This window comes from Cavia porcellus, unplaced genomic scaffold (genome assembly GCF_034190915.1).
Source record: "Cavia porcellus strain 051 isolate PalLab524CR breed Dunkin Hartley unplaced genomic scaffold, mCavPor4.1 scaffold_6, whole genome shotgun sequence".
Taxonomy (NCBI): domain Eukaryota; kingdom Metazoa; phylum Chordata; class Mammalia; order Rodentia; family Caviidae; genus Cavia; species Cavia porcellus.
The window spans coordinates 1,603,370-1,624,243 of NW_026947489.1; the positions used below are offsets into that span (position 1 = coordinate 1,603,370).

The window sequence follows — 20,874 nt, forward strand, 5'->3', positions numbered from 1 at the left end:
ACTATAGGACCCGCTTAACAGGGCCTGGTGAATGTTAATTTTGAAAACAGAATTTTTCAGGTCTTTGATTTTCATGAAAGTCTAGAACTCTGTAATTTTTATGTGACATCCCACTCCCCTTTTTTTTCTGCTTTGGTTTGTTCTTTCTTTATTCTTTGTCTTTTTGAGACAGGACTTCATGATGCAGTGCCAACTTGCCTTGAATTTACTTTGTAACACAGGCTGGCCTTGAATTCTTAATGACCCTCCTGCCTCAGCCTCCTGAGTGCTGAGATTACAGGCATGTGCCACCACACCCAGCTGACATCCCTCAGTTATTGAATACTAATAACTAAAATATATTAATATGTGCTAGCCAATCAAACATGACTTAGACTTAACCCAAGCTAATGCAGTGAATCTGCATTCATTATAAATTACATTCCCTACCTGTTCCATTTAGGAAGAGGAAAAAAAACAATGAAATGTAAAAAATAAATGTACATGTTAGAATTGCTTTAGACTCCTAGGCATTGTTGCTGAATAACTGTCTTTTTTTTTTTTTTTTTTTTTGGGTACCAGGGATCTAACTCAGACCTTGCGTTTACCAGGCAAGCTCTTTGAGCTGCTGAGCTAAATCCGCAGCCCAATGACTCTGTATGAGTGCTGCAGTGTGAAAATTTTCCTCAGTCTTGTTTCCCCCCTTTTCAAGGAAAGTAACCGTTTTTCCCCTAACTTGAAAACCTACCCAGTAAGATACTATGTAACTTCATACTAGGAATAAGAGTTTGAAGAAGAAACTTGAAGTTAGCTAGGAAATGCTTTGTGTGCCCCCAAGGCCATTGCCTGGTAAGAAAGGGGTCCCAAAGGATGGTACATCCAACTTCTTCGAATGTAGAGCTGATTTCTGCACACAGATCAAACTGTTAAGGGCAGGGACACCGTGCAGAGCATTTACCACAGGACGCCCCGCGCGAGCTGGGTCTTGTTCCCAGCAGGGAGTGTGGCTGAGGGTGCAGAGGGCCTCCAGGCGAGCGAGGTGAGAGCGGGCGCTAAGCTGCTGCCGTGCGCCAGCCACTGTCCAGGCGGTCAGTGTGCGGCATTTAATCTGGGGAGGCAGAGGAAGTTGGTGTCTTCTTAGCATGTTGAGTCCAGGATGGCTTAGTGCTTGCTCAGGCTCTTCAGGTCATAGAAGGCCAAAGCTGGAGCCAGGCGTGGTGTCATACACCGGCATCCCAGCGCTCTGGAGGCTGGGGCCGAAGGATCACAAGTTCAAGGTAGCGTGGGCACTTTGACGGAACCATGTGTGAAAATAAAAGCACAGAAAGGGGAGGACTAGAGCTCAGTGTGTGCGTTCTGTATTCAGCCCGCGTTGCTGCAAAACAGACCGCCCAACAGAAACAGCAGTGCTGAGATGGAGCTGCTGCCGGCCTGAGTCCAGGGCACGCCTCCACACAGCACGCTTCTCGGGAAACGAGTCTGGTTGGGAAATTATGGGTAGCGTGATTGCTGGGGTGAGTCCTCCTCTCTGGGCAGTTAACAGTCGCTAAAATAGAGCTGGGTGTTCCAAGAGAACTTAAATAAATGGATTGGGAGGAGAGGCAGCAAATCTTAAAATAATACTGATGTCATGCACAGGGCACCAAACTAACAGCAAAACCCCACAGGTATGAAAGGACGAGATGCACAATTGGAATGGAAAATAAAGGAACATCAGATAGGTCACAGAAGAAAATTACTGGGACTTAGGGACAACCCTAGGAGGTGATGCAAAGGGAGATCAATGTGATTGACGTGGATTTTCCATTATAATTACGTCTGTGTTCCACACATTCTTTGCTTTTCTTCATCAAAATTTTAATAGTTGATATTTGGGTTGACTTTGAAGTCTTAAAGTATTTAATCTTAAATTATTTTCTTGGGTAAAAAGACATAAAAAACATTTTCTTAAGAGCGATTATAGCTAATTAAATCTAAATAATACCTAAAGGTAGAACAAACGAGTGAAATTTTAAATCTTTAAATAATAAATCAAGAATGCTCACAGATTGTAGAGAGATGGTGAACTTGAACAGTCACTGTCTTCGTTTTTAAGATAAATAAGAAGACACTTAACTGTTTACTAGATATGTGACCTTCGTTCGGGGAAGTTACGTTCAGGTTCATTTTCCTTGTTTTTTAAAACAAGGCTATAGATAGTGCCGATGTGGAGGATTCCTGAGGACTAAATGATACATAAATAAAACGGTAGAGCTGTTGGGAGGCTCAGGAGAGAACCAGGGAGCAGCAGCACCCTCCTGTGCGCCAGCAGCAGCGGTGAGAATCTGGAAGCTGCGCCCTCCCCGAGAGTCACGGGGCACAGGGGGCACAGGAGGGAGAGAAGGTCCCCTCCCACTGCAGGCTGAGAGAGCCACCGATGTAGACAAACATCGCGCTGCTTGTGTGGTTTGATTGACTCTGCAGACCTACAGCCAGTATTCTGAGCATCTATTTAGAGGGTAACAGTATGCAATATAGTAACTATTGTAGATTTCCTACTGTATTGTTTTTGTCAATCTTATTCTCATTGTTTTTATTTCCTTTAAAGTAAAAAATTAAAACAATAAAGATAGTTCCTGTCCCATAGTAAACTGGGTAAGTATTGAGTATTTTTTACTGAACTAGAAGGGCTAATGTCCTGATTATGAATCAGAACTCAAGTTTTATGAATTCTCTTCATAAACTTAATACCTTTTTGATATAGTGCACATGTCTGGTAGGGTGTTTTTACTCTTTGTGTTGGATTTACAGTTTCAGAATTACACAGTACAGCAATTAAGAAATTGTTCTGCCTCCGTGGTCATTTGGGCACCTGCCTGGTGCCTGGTGCCTTCTTTACTCACGGAAAGATGGCACGCTAAGGGGAGGAAGCAGAACTCCAGCTGGTCTGCGACCCCACCTGGGCCAGCACACACTCATAGGCTTACTGCTCTGACTGCCTGTGATCGTTCTGACTCTCCATGCAGAGGTGTACTTTGTGTCCTAAGGATAAGTAAGTAAGGTCAGTTCTTTTTCAGTTGTTCATGAACTCTTTTGTGCCTCTGGAGTTGTAAAAATCACTGTTAATTTACTGCTGTACAAGAAAGTTTAGCTTGGGAAAATTAGTCGTTTTAACATGTTTTTGAATTTTAATCTCCTTTCAAGTAAGTATTGTGTTATGTTTATGTACAACAGTTTACTGTACTTGAGGGGGGGTTTTGTTTGCTCGTTTGTGTTTTGGTGATAGGAGAGATCAGAGTCACAACCTTGCACTTACAAGGCAGCCACTTACACTGCTGAGCTAAACCCCTGCCCTGTACTTGAGTTTTTCTACAAGTAGAATATTGATTATGTCTGGGTATTTGTGATTGACAGCCATAATACTGAAAGATTTTCAGTGTCAGTAGTGAAGCTTCCTTAATTCCTATCTTGTTGTATTCTAATGTTATTAAGAGGGAACCCAGTATAATTGATGGTTTAGGCTTTTTTATTACCTGTCACCCCAAGGAACCTTTTTAAACTGTTTTTCTAACTAGTCCCTACTTCTATACAAATTTAAATCCATCGGTGGTATTGTGCATCTGTTCATCTCTTACACTGTTTGTGGTTTTATACATAAAAGACGGGGTTTTTGGTGCCTTTCCTTTTCAAAGAATCAGTGTTTCCCTCTTGGTGGTGGCATTGCCTGTTTTGAGAATGCACATTTTGCAGCAAAGTGTTTAAAATTTTTTTGGTTTCAGGATCTTAGTTCTCTAAAATTAGTGAAAACCCTGAAAAGCTTTTGTTTATGAGGATTATTTCTAGTGCTATTTATTATATTACAGATGAAGCTGTGAAAAAATTACTTACTAGTTTTAAAAGGTTTTATGGAAAATATATTCCCCCTCTCATACACACACCTCTTTAATGTTGAGTGGCATCTTTAACACGTTTCCACAGATCTCCTTCAGTTCAGACTTAATAGCACGATTCTCATACTACTGCTTTGTCTGTTACGGTGTTAGAATCTGGAGCTGGGGATGTAGCTTAGGCGTGGAGATCTTACCTAGCATTCTTGAGACCCAAGGTCCAGACCACAGCTCTGCTAAAAAAGAAAGAAAAGGCAAAGAAAATCTGGGCTCGTGCCTAGCTGGAAAAAGAAACAGCATCTTTTTGTTTGCTTTTTTGGTTTTTTTGGTACCAGGGGTGGAACTCATGACCTTGTGCTTGCCAGGCAGGCACTTGTGCCACTGAGCTAAACTCCCAGCCCTAGAAACAGTAACTTAACAGTGTGTTCAGATAATGCGGGTGGTGGTTCTTTGATACACTAGAATTGGTGGTTTCTTAAATTATCCTTGTTTTATCTTACGATTGGTATCATTCATTGGTCTTTCACTTTGAATAGATCTTTCATTCATGAATAATTGTGAAGTTTCCAACATTGAGTACTTGGAAGATAATATTTATTGACTTGTGAAGATCTTTCAAATGTCGATTTAGTATCTTCTGATCACATTTCGTTCCTGTCCCTACTCATCTCACCAAAAACACTCGACTCTTGGGCACCCATCACCCTTCGTCTCGATTCAGTGCTTGGACGTTTGCCCGTCGTGACGAATGCTTTGATCGGCTTGGGCTCTCAGGTCTCTTTGTTCGTTTTCAGGAGCGTGTCCGTCATGTGGTTCATGGAAATGACTAGACTGTCAGTCACTCTTTCACATGAAAATGTCCCATGAAAAGGATGGCTCAGCCAGCTCAGGGTTTCAGCAGCTGCCCAAGCAGTTTTTCGTTATACAGTTGTCATTTCTGTCTGTGTAATAAAGTGCTGCATACATGACAAGACTTAAACTAATGCTTTTCACCAAAAGGACGTGGTGAAGAGCGCGCCTCCCGGTGCTGCTTGGTGCCGTCACCTTGGTGGGCTCTGTGTTAGGCTCCGGCCGTCTTATCCACCACTACTCTCGTACCACAGTGTGTCAGGTTGTTAAAAAGGCAAACAGCTTGTTAGTGTTATTCTGAAAGCCCACAGGGCTTGCGGACCACACCTTGAGAACCGCTGGCTTGATCGTGGACTTCGCTGTAGTCAGACTGCTTGGACTGAACCCAGCTCCATCACTGATTAATTAGCTTTATGAAGTGGACAGTCAGAAGAGAGAAGCTACAGACCAGGATCCCTCAAGACCATAGGCCAAAAAGAGAAGGGACTTAACATGGCTTTGCTGTACCATCACCGCTTTGTGATCTGGGGTACTTATAGGCATTGTCCTGAAATTTGTGTTAACTTCTCCCCACCTCCAACATCTTTGTAACAATTTTGAAGAAAAATCTGGAAACAGTAAACAAGGAATGCTTTCCCTTCATTTTTATCCATTCAGAGAATTTCAGTAGCAAAACATTTCCCTCCTCTAGTTAGTCTCACTCTTAATGATCTTGGGCCACAGCACAGACTTGTCCGTAACACGCACTCCCGCATTCTGGAACACCCTGCCTCTAGGAGGCGGGAGGGGGGTCTTTAAGTAAAGGGGAGCCTGTTAGTTCTGTCTGTCCTGTGAGTCATGGGGGAGGTGGCACACAGTGTCTGCTGCGATGATCATGGCCCTCGTGGGGCTCCCAGGCAGCTCCTGAGTTTCAGCACCACAGACTTGGTGATGCTTCTGCCTCGTTAGTTTTTAATTTTAGTTTTTAAGATTTTAGGTACTTAAAAAATAAATTTTCTCCCCAATTTAGCAAGCATGCAAAGAATGCATGCGTCTTCATGGTTGTAAAGGTACACATCAGGAAAAAGAATCATTACTTCTGCAATCATGGGATATGATCTCTGCTGCCCTTTTTGGTGACTCCTTTTGATACTCTTTTAGTCTTAATTAACATATATGTTTATATGTATGCATACCATTATTTCAATTTTTTGTACTGGCATTCGAACTCAGAAACTTGCACCTGTCAGGCAGGTGCTTATGCTGCTGAGCTATATCCCCAGCCCCATTATTTCAGTTGTTACCAGCATTTTTCCATCAGAAATTATTTTAAAATGTTAACAACTGCATAACTTTTGTCATTAATATGTATCATAATTTTAATAAGTCCATTCTGCTGGTGTTGGACGGATAGGTTATTTTTAACTTATCAGCTGTATAAATACAGTGTGAAGTATATCCTTTGCTCTTTTTCTGATTGTACTCTAGTTTTTCTACAGCAGATTCTTAAAGGAGAATGGCGGTTCAGAGAACAATATTTGTTCACTGGGCTCTTGAGGTGAATTGCTAAATTGCTTTCCAAGTAATTGAACTGATTGCTCATTTTGCTAGAATTTTGCTCAGCTCTCCAAATCTTCGGCACCAGAGTCAATATTATGTTAAATGCTTTTAAAAACAGTTGCACAAGTTACCATCTGAACTTTGAGTAAAAATTTAAATGGTTAGAAATTAAGTGTTATACAGTGTGGGGTTTTTTTTCTTTTTCTTTTTTTTTTTTTGGTACCGGGGATCAAACTCATGACTGCATGCTTGCAAGGCAGGTGCTTATGCCACTGAGCTAAATCCCCGGCCCCCAACAGTGTGTATTTCTGTAATGTGTATTTCTCATACTAGAAGAGTGTCAAGTTGAATGAGACTAAGAGTTGTCCTTAACTTTTGGATCATGCAAGCTTCAAAAAAGCTCCCTTTCTCTAGAAATTTCTTTTGCAGGGAGGATCAAAATATATGGTAAATTTTTTATTTATAACAAACACTATCATTAATTCCCCTCAAAAAAGCGGGAGCCAATAACAGGAAAATAACATGACAAGGACAAGTTAGTACATATTATTTATAACCATCAATGTTAATGGTCTCAGTTCACCAGTCAGAAGACCCAGACCAACAGAATGGATCAAGAAGCAAGACCCAACACGTGCTGCACACAGGTTCCCTTAAATACTTCCCCCTTGCTGAAGTGTGTATTCCCATCGTTTTTGCCCCTTCCTGGAGATCTTTCATTTCTTCGTAAGGTTTAAGAAAAAATAAAGTGGATACTGCCGCTAACTGCCATCCAGTGAACAGACAGCGTCACAGAAACGTGCCGGGGGTCCTGTCCACTGTGTGCAGGCGGGCTGCAGACCAGCAGCGTGTCCCCTGTCAGGCTCAGGGCGCTGAGGCAGCCGCGCCAGGGCTGCTTCAGAAAGCGGGAGGATGGAGGGACAAGTGAGGGGAACTTGGAGGCAACGTCTTTCTACATGACAGGGTTTTAAAGGTGAACGTAAACTGTACTTTTCAGTCTCGCCTCCTGCGTTCTGAGTCAGGCCAGTGCTCTGTGTGGAGCAAGCTGGCGGTGGAAGTTTGGGTCTTTGTCAGCCCGTTCTTGGTCAGTACATGAAGTGGTGTGAGAGAAGCGTAACAAGGGGTCCTCTGTTAGGAGAGATTTGGGTAGTGTGCAGCTGAGCCGCCTGGGTTACTTGCTAATTCTGTTAGATTGCAGGTGTACCCCAGAGGAACATGGCTCAAGAAACAAATCACAGCCAAGTGCCTATGCTGTGTTCCACTGGCTGCGGATTTTACGGAAACCCTCGTACGAACGGCATGTGTTCAGTCTGCTACAAAGAACATCTCCAGCGACAGAACAGCAGTAGTGGCAGAATCAGCCCACCCGGTGAGTGTGTTCAGACGTGGATCGGATTCGGGTAGCCCAGTGCCTCTCTCTGCTCTCACGTTGTGTTTGCATTACCACCTTCCTCGCAGTGAAGTTTCTTCGCTCTCATTGTGATGGTCAGTAGTGGGGAGGCAGAAGTAAGGCTGCCCCTGCGCTTCGTGAATACGGTGAAGTCCTTCTTCCTCCCCTCGCCATAGGAACTCTCATCACCTTATTAAAAAAGCCCAGGGGCACACCCCCAGTTAATGCCGCTGTCTTGACAGTAAAGAGCGTGAGCTGTGAGGTGACTTCTGCATGCAGGGGCAGCCGTTGAGGGAAAGCGGTCTGGATACGAGGCGGGTTGCACATAGCCACAGCTGGCCCTGAGGAAGGAGGGGTGCCGGGGGCACCTCCGCAGTGTGCCGCACTCATTCGCCTGGGTGTTTCGCGCCTCTCTCTGTGGAAGGATTGTCCTGGAACCGAGGTGGTCTTTTGTTTGAGCAGTTATGTAAGAAAGTCATGAAGATCCTGAGTGCAAGGCTTGCTAAACAAAAGTGTCGAAGTTACTCAGGTAGGATAGTTTTAATATAGGTTCATACCTATGTGTAGGTTAATAAAAGTACAAGTTGTTACTTAGTTCATTTAAATTACATGGAGTCTTATTTCATGTTCAAGTAAAAATATGTAAATATTTCATCAAAATCTCAGAATTTGTTTACAGCTAAGGTCAAACAAATATGGGTTGTTTTTGTACTGAGCAACTGTCTACCTTTTGTGTCTTATGAAGTGTAGAGTACAACCTAATGTATTCGTTCTTTACGAAACTGATTGTAAGTTCAGCTAAATTTGTCTTTTATTTTAAACATCTCAGTTGTACACTGAGATTTGAGAAATGTTTGTGAATTAAAAGTTTGGAGTTTGGGTGATAGTCCTAAGTGGAAATTTAGTTTATTAATATATGCAGTTTATAAATATGGTTCTCTTCTTGGTTCACATTTTTTCCAGAGATAAAGAAAGGAAAGGGTGAAAGAAAAGAAAGGCAAAGAAAGAAAATAAAAAAACACTAGAAAAATAGGTGTTTAACATTTTTTGAGTTAAGGGTATAGCTCAGTTGTAGAGCCTCTTCTGAGGGCCTGGATTCAATCCCCAGCATCAGAAAAGCGAATTCACTGTATTACCGTATTACAAAGATTTTAACTAAAAGTAATGACACAAGCCAAGCATGGTTGTGCGTGCTTGGAAGCCCAGCACTCTGGGAGACTGAGGCAAGAGGAAAACAAGTTAGAGTTTAGCCTGGGCAACGTAGCTACTTAGTGAGCCCCTGTCTCAAAATAAAAATTTAAAAAGGGCCTGGAGATGTAGCTGACTGTGAAGACCCAAGGTTCCTTTAAAAAAAAATAATAAATAAAATGCATGAACTAACAGACACAGAAAGGTGGAATCCTATCCCGTATATTGTGGGAAGTTGATTTCATTTTCTTAGATCAGGTCTTGGCTGGCTAGCCTGTGGACTCGCTAACATGACCTGGTACTGTTGCAGCGGCTTCTGTCAGCAGTCTGTCTGAATCGTTACCAGCTCAGTGCACAGAGGGCAGCGTCCCAGAGGTTCCGTCAGCACTGGCCTCTGCATCTTCTTCTGTGCAGCCAAGGTAAGGTGGGCTCGGGGTGGCGTTCCGTGGAGGTCTGTGGGGAGACTGTAGAGCCCCATGAGCAAATCCACTGTGTGTGTCTGGGTCACTGTGTTTATGTTGGGAGAGCTTTTAAGTCTTTGATTTCCTTTACGACCGTCTTTGTCTTTGTTCCTCATACCGTATCCTGACCCATACCTGAAGTCCTTAGCCGCACAGTGAGTCAACTCTTAAATTACAGTCTTGGTAAGAATTACTGTGTCGCATCTTACAGCAAGGTCCTGTCAGCTGTTGTTTTCAGTGCCGTGATACAGCAGTCCTGTCTGTTTTATTTATGCTTTAACTCTGGAACCAGTTAAAAGGCTGTGTACCGAAGCACATGTTTTAGTTGTGTTCTGTTAGTGACCAGTGCACTGACAGTGCAGTTTCTGCACGCGGCTCCACTTTCCAGGTCACGGCGGCGAGGTCTGCTTTTACTTGCAGCTTTGCGTCCGGGACTGGAAGCGTAAACATTCTTTCTCGTGCTGCTTTTCATGTGGTGCTTAAAATGCACAAAGGAAATGCACTGTTGCTTTCTTTCCAAAGCATAGATTCCTGGTCCACATTCCTCTCTAGCTTCAAAGCTCTATGATTTTGTAGAAACAACTGCCTCGGGCCAGGGATATAGCTCAGTGGCATAAGCACCTGCCTGGCAAGCACAAGGTCCTGAGTTCGAGTCCCAGTACCAAAAAAAAGCCACAGTCAGGAAAAAGCACTTTCAGACCTGCTCCTAAGAGTGTGGAAAACAGTGCAACAGGAGCGTCTGAGACAGCGGCCTCTGTGGACTGTACTGACGCACTCAGGTCACCTCTTTTATTATTTGTCTGTTAATGTTCACATGTGGGATGAAGTGACTCAGATGTGTGAGTGTAAATAAATACGCAAGATTTCTCTTATATAAAAATTTATTTATTTATGCAAAGTGTGAAATAAAAGACAGTAGGAAAGAGAGGAAGAAAAACAGGTTTTATGATCCAGTGAAGACCGTGTATTGGAAAGTATAACTTGATGCACTTGGAAGCTGAGGCAGGAGGATTGTCATGAATTTGAAGCCATCTTGGGCTACATAAGCAAGTTCAAGGCCAGCCTGCACTACACAGCAAAATCTGTCTCAAAAGAAAGTGTGCCTAACTTAGTACACTTGTCTTCTGTGTTCTTAAATGTTTTCTGTTCTTTGGCCTGTGAGTCTTGTTTTCAATCTGTGTATATGATAATTAAGCCTGTATGGTCTTATGAGATAGATAATCTAGAAAAATAGAAGGGCTGGGGGGGTGACTTGAAATGTGTTGTGTACAGGTACCAGTTCCCTGCAGTGAGTGTAATCATTGTGTGCTGCAGACATGGACTAATAAAGTGAAACAAAAGCCTAAAAGTCCTCACACGCGGGGATGCCCTTTTGGTATAGAGGGTTTCACAGCACAGCAGCTAGGGAAGGTGCGGCGGGAGGCTCACGAGCCGGACCGTAAAGACAAGTGGGAGCAAATAGTGAAGTTCTGTCCCACAGAAAGATATTTTCAAGAACAGTAAAGATAAACAATGACGTTTTATTTTACAGAATTGAAATATTTTGCTTTTCTAGCTCTGTATCAAGTCAGCCACTGTTACCTGAGTCTGTAGCATCCTCACCGGTGGACGGCACGTCTGTGGACAAAGCAGCGCCCGAAACCGAAGAGCTGCAAGGTTTGTGTCTGCACCGGCGTGTGCTTCCTTTATCAGCACTCAGTGCTGTAAGCCGACTGCAGCCTCGGTGGTGCCTAAAAGATCAAATGCTTAAACACATGCGTTTAGGTTTTCATTATGAACAGGATAGCAGTGTGTTAAATGGGAAGCAGACACTTTCCCTTTAAAACATGCGCATCAGCAGAAACAGAAAACTCAAACTTTGTTCTGCTTGAAAACTGTAATCAAATGACTGTGTGTGGTGTGACTCTGTTCTCTTTCATTATTTTGGTCAGTTAAATCTAAGAAATATTTCTTATCTAAGCAAACTGGGACTTCCAGCTTGCAGGAACCTGGTTCTTGTGCGTCTTTGCCTGATTATTTGGGGAGATTGTTATGTTTGGCTGGCAGGTCCTGTCAGCTCCCTGTGTTCACAGCTTAGGACCCTGTGTCCTTCCCTGTGCAGTGTATGACCCACTCCTTGGGTCAGATTGGTCTAAGAGGGTGTGAACTGAAGTCCCTGTGAACACTGAGGCCTTAGTGAGAGGCAGCAGAGGAGCCCGTGCAGGAGGCTGTTAGGGCGCCTCCATTGCTGAGCCATGTTTTCCCGTGTGCTGGCCGAGAGACACTACGGAAAGCCAGAGCCCAAAGAGGAGCGTGCATCACTCTGCCCACCACATGGCATAAAGACACGATGCCCTGGCCAGTGACCCGACCATTAGTGGCATTCATGTGGTGGACATGTGCAGAAACTGGCCAATCCCCCTAGGTTTATTTCATGCCCAACAAATACTTGACATAATTTGCCATGCCAAGCCTGTAGATTATGTGACCAATATAAATATAGTAGTTTACATGGCATATTATTAGAAATTCATAAATACTGTAGGTGCACACACAAGTTTTATTATTAGTTAAAAAGGAAACTGATGGGGAAAGATGAGGGATGAGTTTAAAGGGTAAACAGGAGTCAGGTCAGGGACCCGTGAGCCACTGCAGGCGAGAGGAGAGGCAGCGTCTAAGCCGTCGCGTCCCTCATGCTGACGGTGGAGTGACTTAGCTTCAGACAGCGGAGGGCAGTGTGGTTAGAGTAAGGTAAAGTCATCAGGTTTCAGAGCTGAGAGTGCTCTTCTTTAGATGCAGTCAGTATCGGGCCTGATCCCTGAGCCCGCCCAGGCAGGCAGGTGAACCAGCGTCAAGTGCCCAGTCGGTTTCAGGCCACACAGACAAAGGAAATGGGGAACCACAGGTTGAGTAGCAGAGTGAGAGGCAAGTTGAGAAACAAGAAAGCAGGCTGCTAATCATGAAAATATTACATGCATCTCATGACTGAACAAATTTAAAAGCATTGCTGGGACGTTCTGTAGCATTCTGGAGGCTGAGGCAGGAGGATTGCTGTGAGTTTAAAGCCAGCCTGAACTGCTTACCAAAACCTTGCCTCAGGAAGACCAAGAAAAAAGCATTGACTGAAAATTAATTTATGACATTTGAGGATACCATAGCTGTTGTTATACAGTCGACAAAAAATAAAGATGGGAAGGTGAATGAGCCAGTAATCGGAAGTACTTCCAGCACCAGTGTTTACAGAATATTACAGTCTCTTCCAATAGCCTTGAGTGTGTGAATTAAAAAGACACCCTGACACTGTAAAGAAAAATGAGTGTTTACAAGTCCGGACTCCTGTTTTCATTCATGAGTGAATGACTTGTGGATTAAATCAGCATTAACGTAGTGTACCGTCACACCCTCGCCTTCAGTATTTCAGCCTGGCAGAATCTTCAACAGCCCAGGCGGTGTTTCGCCTTCCACTGAGTTTAGAGCAAGATTAGGGTTCAGTGGTTAAAATCTCTTAGTCTGGTGTTTTAAAGACAGTTTTAACATACATTGTTGAATTAAGAATATTTGCTTTTATCATAAACACACAAATACAAATGTATATGTGCACATGCACAAGTATGCCTAATTTCTGTTTAATAATTAACAAATCCAGAGGAGGGTTTTTTTCATCTATTTAATAAACAGATGAAAAGGAAAAAAACTCTAACTCGGTCCTGTGCTTGCTACGACCTAGGCGCTGCCTGCAGGCCCGTGTTCTGTCCCGTACGGCGCAGCTTGTGGCCTGCGGTATGTGCGTGTGCGTGCTTGGTGACACATCGCTGCGCCCTCCTCCTCCTCCTCCGCCGCCTCTTAGTCTCCAGGTGGTACCCAGCCTCCAGCAGGGAAGCCGTTTCGGTGCAGCCGCCCCTGAGGTTGTGTATTGGGTTTTCACCCCGATACTTCCTTGTGTGTGTTCTGCTGATCCTCTGATAATAGCATACGCTGCCCCCAGGTGGGTGATACTGCTATCATTTTTGCCTCGTGGCTCTGAAGAATCATTCTCATGTTTAAATGAGAATTTAGCACATTGCAGCATGTTCATCACTGAGGTTTTTACTTTCAAATAATAGCAGTGTTACTTAACAATGTATGACTGATTTCCAGTTCATAAAAGCTACAAAACGTGAGTGTTTTGGTGTCCTGTACACTATTGTGCTTGATTGGCTGCATTGTTAAACACTTTGAGTGGCTTTGACTTTGACTTTGACTAACTTTGACTGACCTCTCAGTCCCTCTGATCTTAGATCACACTAAAAAGAATATGGGTTTAGGAGTCTGTTTTTGTATCTTGTTTTTTTTTTTTTTTTTTTTTTTTGTCTTTCTGAGACAGGGTCTCGCTGTGCAGTTCAGGCTGGTCTTGAACAATCCTCCTGCCTCAGCCTGCCAGTGTTGGGATTACAGCTGTGCGCCACCACGCCTGGCCGTTTTTGTATCTTGATACACACCCCTTTTGAACCTTATTTTTGTGGAAAATAATAACTTTGTCCACTTCATACGTATTAAAAGTTACTAGGCAGTAGCAGTAAGAAGAAGGTGGGGAGGACAGTGCTAAATCTTAGTCTGATTCTTGAATGAATGAAGAGTCTTGGCAAGACTCTTTGAAGAAGGCGTACCATGTATTAAGTTGCACAGTAATGTTTGGGGGTTACCTGTTAATACCATCACGTTTATTTTAGTCGCCATGTATATAAATATGCCCCAAAGGGGGGCAGTGCTTTTTTAGGTACTTTCTTCTTTCTTTTGTCTGTTTGGTACCGGGTATGAAGCTCACGACCTCACCCCTGACAAGCCGCGGTGTGCCGCGCAGCTGTAGCCCAGCCTGTTAGCACTGTCTGTATTTTCTTGCTTTTCTCCCTCCTCCTTCCCTCCCTCCCTTTTGTTTTCTTTTCTCTTCTGTTTACAGGGCCTAGACCAGGGCCTTGTTCCTCTGTGCCCTCTGCACGGGTAGCTGAGCCAGCCGTTTCCCTGCACAGTGACACTCGGGTGTCCGACAGCGGTGGCCAGCGGGCTCTACCACACAGGTTCCCATTAAACATGAACTCAGGAGGCTCCGCGCAGTTGGTTTGGTAGCCCGCGTGCTGTACCAGAGGCCTCCTAGACAGGCTCTGAGGACACTGGATTTGCCCGTTCTTAATTATTAACCAGCAGGCACTCCTTTCAGTTCTCAGTTCCAAATAGGAAAAACCACTGAGTTCCAAAGAAACCCTTTATTTTGGTTTTAACTTTCATTAGTAAAAATCTAATCTCATCCATTATGTGGCTTTTTGAAAGATTGAATTATTAATCTTAGAATTACTTGAGATTTGCTGTTCCCAAATCTGAGCAGCTTACAAGCTTGGATAGTGTCTGCCTCCGTTAGAAAGAATCCATCTGCCGTAGGATTTAGGGTCAGCGTTGTGAAGGGACGTAATAGAATTTGTATACAGAGCAGATCCATGTCGTTCCCCTCCCCTCGTTTCCAGGTATGTCGATATCTCAGTATCCCAGTAATCAAGGCAGTTTGTGTGTGTGTGTGTGTGTGTGTGTGCGCGTGCGTATGTATGTAAAATTTAATACCCACTAAAACCTGTGGTTCATACAAACTGTGACATATATAAAAATACTGAATATGTTAAAATCTTTATATTTAATATTATTTCACATATATTAAAACCTAAAATAGTGTTAGTGCCATTAAAGCAGACAATAAATGTAACAGATTGATTCCTTACAGCAGGTTAAACTTTTTTAGTTCTGTACACATCAAGCTTTCTTTGATGTTATTCTGGGGCTGGGGATAATGGTGAGCAGGACACTGAACCTGAAGCCAGCGGTGGTGGTGTGTGCCCGTAATCCCACACTTGGGAGCTGAAGCGGGGGGTCGCTGAGTGTGAGGCCAGCCTGAGCTATAGCAGGAGCCTGACACTGAGCCATTGCCCTCGTGAAGGTCATATTCTAGGAATATTTGTTTGTGAAAGATGAAGATAAAAGGTTTTATGTGTCCGTATTGTATGTCAAAAATCCAGTGTTTATATTACTAGAACTTCTCTCGTCTAGCGTCAGGATGTCCCAGTGCAGTTCTCCGGTGCAGTTCTCTATTTACTGTTTGTAACGTTTTGCCCAGTGTTACATTTTAAGATGCGGGATAATGTCTCAGCATAAGCAAGTCGGAATACACTGCAGTAAGGCCTCCACCTACAATGAGTTCTGTTCCAGGAGAACGTTCATGAGTTAACTCCGTCATAAGTCCAACAAAGTCTTCTACACCCTTGCCACAGACACCCAGGATGTAGAGCGTGGCGCCTCCTACACCCGTCTGCTTCACGCTTCTCCTTGTGCTTCCGAACTCTGAGCACTGTCCTGCTGTCCAGTGTTCACTGTGACAGTGCCCAGTGGACACATGAGCTGCTTCTCCAGTATGTTCCCATTGAGGAATGTTCCCAGTGTGAGGTCTGATCATACCTGTAAAAGTCCGCAGCGCGGATTTTCAGGTGTCAGGGACTTCTGGAAAGCAAATGTTTGAGCATCTGCTTCACGCAGTTCATGGAGTGCTGCAGATTCACACAGATGCCATCTGGTCCTCAGCGAGCTTACAGTGTAGCTGGGGAGTCAGGGCTCACAAACGCAGTAGGTGTGTAACTCAGTTACTTGCCTCACAAATCCGTTACTGAGTGGCCAGAGGCGCCAAGACAGGACCTGGGGATGGTGATGGAGCGGCAGGCTCCTGCCCTCCGAGGGAAGCGCAGTGCAGCCAGGCAGTTACACAAAGGTAGAAGCACGTGGGGTGGCCTGGGTCTCCACGTGGAGAGCAGCACCATGAGGGCCCTGAAGTGAGAGGAGGGGGTGTCCAGGCAGAAGTGTGGGTTCTCCTTGGGGAACGATGAGCCTGACTTGACAGAAGGACGAGGGTGGTCCCGAAGGAAGGGGTACAGGAGGCCAAGTCGGAGCAGACGTCATCATAACGCACTGTGGCAGACGCTGTGCAGAGTGGAAGTGTGGGCTGAGGAGGGAGGGGCTCAGGGAAGTGCCCAGGGACTGGGCGAGCCCCAGTGAGGAGGAAGGCAGGGGCTTTTATCCTGGCTGTGAGGGAACTCAGATTCAGTGGGAGGAAGGAGAGCCCTCTGGAGTGTGTTGCAGAGTGTGAAGGGGAAGGGTGCTCGGCCGGCCCGCAGCACGGGTAGCTCTGCAGGGCTTCCTGGGAGGGTGGAGGGTGCCGAAGCCGGCGAGGTCAAGAACCCAGGCCAGGCCCTGGCTGTTTCAGAGCCAGGCGTCTCATCAGCGCGACCCTGTTGTGCACTCTGACCTGGCGACAGCGTTCAGGAGGGCTGGGGTCATTAGTGACGGGAGCAGTGGTCTTGAGTTTAGCCTGTGCAGGTATCAGTTTATTATCTTATGCACCAGTTTATCTTTTCCCTCACATTTTAAATGTTTTTATGTGAAACATTCTGAGAATTTTATTCTCTTTGGGATCGATCTAATTTTGCCCCTGAGCAGCAGTAAGAAGCTTGCATGTGGCTACTGTCTTGCATGTTCCATTGGGACACTCAGGTGGTGCTTGTGTGTGTCTTTTGGTTCAAATACATGATTATTAGACAAATCTGAAAATACAGTTGAACCCAAAAGCAGAAAATCTGTAATCTGTCTTCTAGTCACTGATCCCATGTCAGTTATCTATTTTAGGCTTTCTGATGTGTATGCATACATGTACAAAAACTTATACACAAAGGGGTCATCTTATAAACAACTTTGTGACTCACAAACATCTGTTCATTCTAGTAAATAAAGTCCTCAGTTACCCAGTAGTAGATTGGCAGGGTGGGTTCAGGGATGGTCACTACCCGGCATCAAAATCTCACCCAATAGGGGCTGCGGATTTAGCTCAGGGATACAGGCCTGCTTGGCAAGCATGAGGTCAGGAGTTCAATCCCCAGTACCAAAAAAAGTCCTACCGAGTAATTATACTTTCTCATCTTCCTGTTTTTGTCAGCTTCAGCGTCAGACACAGCACAACCGTCTGAAGAGCAAAACAAGTCCCTTGAAAAACCAAAACAGAAGAAGAACCGCTGTCTCATGTGCAGAAAGAAAGTGGGGCTCACGGGTAAGGCCTCGATCACGCGGCGTGAAACGGTGCTTTACATACTGCGCGGCCTTCGCTGACTTCCGTTCACTTGCTTCTGTTCCCTTGTGAGTTACCGCTGGACGCGCTTCAGCTTCTGATTGCTCTTCTCCGTACTGGGAACTGAACCCACGGCCCTCATGCTGAGCTGTCCACCGGCCTGTCTGTTTCTCTGTTCGACACAGGGCCTTGCCAAATCATTCAGGCTGGGCTTGAACTTGCAGTCCTCCTGCCTCCGCCTCCCAGATTTAGGGGATGACAGCTGTGTGCCACCACACCGGCTGATGTTTCTTTTTTAATTTTGAGATCTTGTCAAGTTGTTTAGGCTGGCTGTGAATTTGTAGTCCACCTGGCTCAGCCCCTAGTGGCTGGGATTACAGGCATGCACCACCATGCCCAGCTTATAAGTTTTCTTGCAGAAATAAAGGTACCTCTAACTGTATATCTAAAAGTAAAACAAATGACTTTTCTTCTAAAAGTTTATTTCAGCTTGAGTTGGACAGCTCTAGACAAGCAGGTCAGTGTGCCAAGCGCTGTGAAAGGGGAGATCCGTAGCACCTGCCTTCCAGGAAAGCAAACGCCAAGTCCTGGATCAGCTGCAAAGTGCTTTCTGTATGTAAAGTGAAGTTAATCAGAGACTGTAGGCTCCCCGAGTTACAGCTTGTAAGCGGTTGGTGCCTTCTCACAGTCAGCAGCATAGATAGCTGCTGTGAGGCAGCTCTCAGATAGTACTGTTAAGAGAGAGAGAAATACGTGTGGAAGCGTCGAGCTGAGAACTTGGTCAAGTGCAGACTGCCTTCGGAGCTCAGGAGCGGGAGTGCGGGCGCTGTTTACATAGAGGAGGGAACCGGAGCCCTAGCTCCAAGGAAAGCACGCAGCAAGGTGCTTCGGCTGGGGCTCGGTCACAGTTGGTGGGAATAGCACTTCAGGCAGAAGTCAAGCTCGAAGCGAAGCCCTGAGAAGGGGAAGAGTGGGTGTTCAGGCCCGTGAGGGAGGGGACGAAGCTGTGGCCCAGAGTCTGCGAGGAGCGTGCGGGGCCCCGCTGAGGTTGGATGTGCTGGGCTTGGTGGACAGAGGGGGGCTACTGTTTATTGTGGCCACGCATGGGCTGAGGACTTCACAGGAAATCTCACTTACAGACCGAGAGGAGTAAAGAAAATTTTGAGCAAAAATTGTGCTTTAGGATGAGGATTACTTCAGTTTAGGAATGGATTGGAGATAAAGAGCAAAAGAGATGAGTCGAATGCCAAGATGTTTTAAACTGGCCCATATATTTTATATATATATATGGATAAAATGTTATATGTATTTTTTATTCATTTACTTATTATTCATTCATTTATTTTTGTGGTGCTGGGGATCAAACTCACGGCCTTGCACACGCTAGGCAAGCACTCTGTCACTGAGGCACACGCTGGCCTGACATCCTAGGGTACGCATATTTCATATCAAATGGAATCTTTTCAAACTCTCAGACTTTGTGATTATTAGCTGAGTCTTAGTAATTTTCTTGCCCAATCTGACAGTCCAATCTACTATTGTTTCATTTTTTTTTTTGTTTCATGAAGTAAAATAATGTACACCAGGTCATCTGTAAAATACTGATTCCTAAGCGACAGTTCCAAAACCCGTACGTACCGTAAAACCTCAATTCAAGGGACTGGCACTATGCACACCTGTGAATCTCTATTCTGGCTTCAGTTCTTTGGCAACTCCCCAAAATTAAGAGCATTTGTCGTGTGTTTACTAAAATCGAACAATTAGTGTTCCAGAAGTACAGTTGCAGACGCGGAGGCTCGGAGTGGCTAGGCAGGCTGCCTGCGTTAGTGAGCAGATGGAGACAGGAACCCAGCTCTGGACTTCATCCGCGTAGGCCCCGCTCCCAGGTCCGTCCACATCTCCAGAGGTAGCGAAGGAAGCTGATGGGCATGCTGGCCTGTGCTGGATTTTTTTGGGGGGAAGAGTTTGTTTTTGAAACTGTTATTAACAGTTCTTTCAGAGGTTTTATTTTGATCTTTCTTAAATGTTAAGATAGCCTTCTGATAGTATGCTTAACTTGACATTCAGTTTTGATTTTTAAAGCATTTTCACATTTGCAGTTTAGCAACCCGGTTTTTGGAAGGAAGTAATTGTTACTAGCTCTAGTGCAAGTCTTGGATTGTAGCTAGAACAAGAAATGAAACTCTGTGAACTATGGAAGTGTAGCTTGTCATACTGTTTATTTGGAATAATTCTTAGATTGCTGCCCTAATACAACTGTGCTGTTTAACAATTATGCCAAAGAACGTGGTATTTTGTCCTGCCACCCAACTCACACTTGTGTCTGAATCCCTTTCCAGGGTTCGAATGCCGCTGTGGAAATGTTTACTGTGGTGTACACCGTTACTCAGATGTGCATAATTGCTCTTACAATTACAAAGCTGATGCTGCTGAGAAAATCAGAAAAGAAAATCCAGTAGTTGTTGGTGAAAAAATACAGAAGATTTGAACTCCTGCTGGAATACAAAATCCTTTGACCATCTGCAAACTAAAAATTGACTTGAGGTTTTTTTTCCTAGTCACTGGGAATGTAGAGCAATGTATCTTGCATAGACCTTTTAATCATGCATGTCATCAGAAGAATAGATTTTTGTTTTTGTTTTGAAAATGACTCTGAACATTTATTTCCATTGCAGTTTTGTGGCTGAAAAGACTTAAACTTTACAAGTATTATCGTTTTAAGATCATTTTAATTTTAGTTGAGTGCAGAGGGCTTTTATAACCTGGAGAAATTTTGGAGGGCTGTGATTTTTCCAGTATTAAACATGCATGCGTTAACCTTGCAGTTTATTTTCTCATTGTTATGTATATATAGCTTTTCTCTGCAGCACGATTTCTCTTCTGATGATGCCCTTTCAGGCACAACTAGTTACCAGTAACTGAATGTATCTTAATCATTATGGCTGCTTCTGTTTTTTCATTAACAAAGGTTATATATAAGTTAGCATATAGTTTCTTTGCACCCACTATTTATGTCTGAATCATTTGTCACAGGAGAGTGTGTGCTGATCAGATTCTAAGTTTTTGTTTTAGTTTGTTGTTTTTTTCTTTTCTTGAGCAAGGGAGGAAAGTGCTGTGTGCATTTCACTGCTGACCGCAGGTCTCTTTCAGATCTCACTCAATGGTCTGTGTGTAAAATACGAAGAATGATCTGAAGTAATTGTGCTGTATTTATGTTTATCTACCAGTCTTTGATTAAATAAAAAGGAAAGCCAGGCTGTTCCCTTGTGTCGCTTTTTGTCTTCCCCCTCTTCCCGCTCTGGGAATGAGCCCAGGGCCTCACGTGACAGGTAAACACTCAGCCCTTGTTTCGTCTTTTTAAACTTCCGGTTTTCTGTTTGCAAATTTGGTGAGAGCACTGCAGTTGCTTTCCACCTCTATTTGTGACTCGTTTGTACTGATATATCTTTATACTCCTGTGAGTTAGAGACCTCTGTGTTTCTCAAAGGCAAGAAT

General features: G+C 44.2%; 1 protein-coding gene across 4 annotated transcripts in view; it reads left to right on the top strand.

Annotated features, from left to right (window-relative positions):
• Positions 1 to 20,640, top strand: part of Zfand6 (zinc finger AN1-type containing 6) — a 62,790-nt gene extending 42,150 nt beyond the window's left edge. For 3 of the 4 annotated variants that reach the window (XM_003461466.5, XM_013152497.3, XM_013152502.3), the window contains exons 2-6: positions 7,425 to 7,602; positions 9,122 to 9,230; positions 10,828 to 10,928; positions 17,251 to 17,361; positions 19,719 to 20,640. In XM_003461466.5, coding sequence (XP_003461514.1) covers positions 7,449 to 7,602; positions 9,122 to 9,230; positions 10,828 to 10,928; positions 17,251 to 17,361; positions 19,719 to 19,867 — 624 coding nt within the window. In that variant the 5' untranslated portion in view covers positions 7,425 to 7,448 and the 3' untranslated portion in view covers positions 19,868 to 20,640. The remainder of the gene's footprint in view (positions 1 to 7,424; positions 7,603 to 9,121; positions 9,231 to 10,827; positions 10,929 to 17,250; positions 17,362 to 19,718) is intronic. The other variant, XM_013152506.3, reaches the window with a different exon arrangement.
• Positions 20,641 to 20,874: the final 234 nt, after the last annotated feature.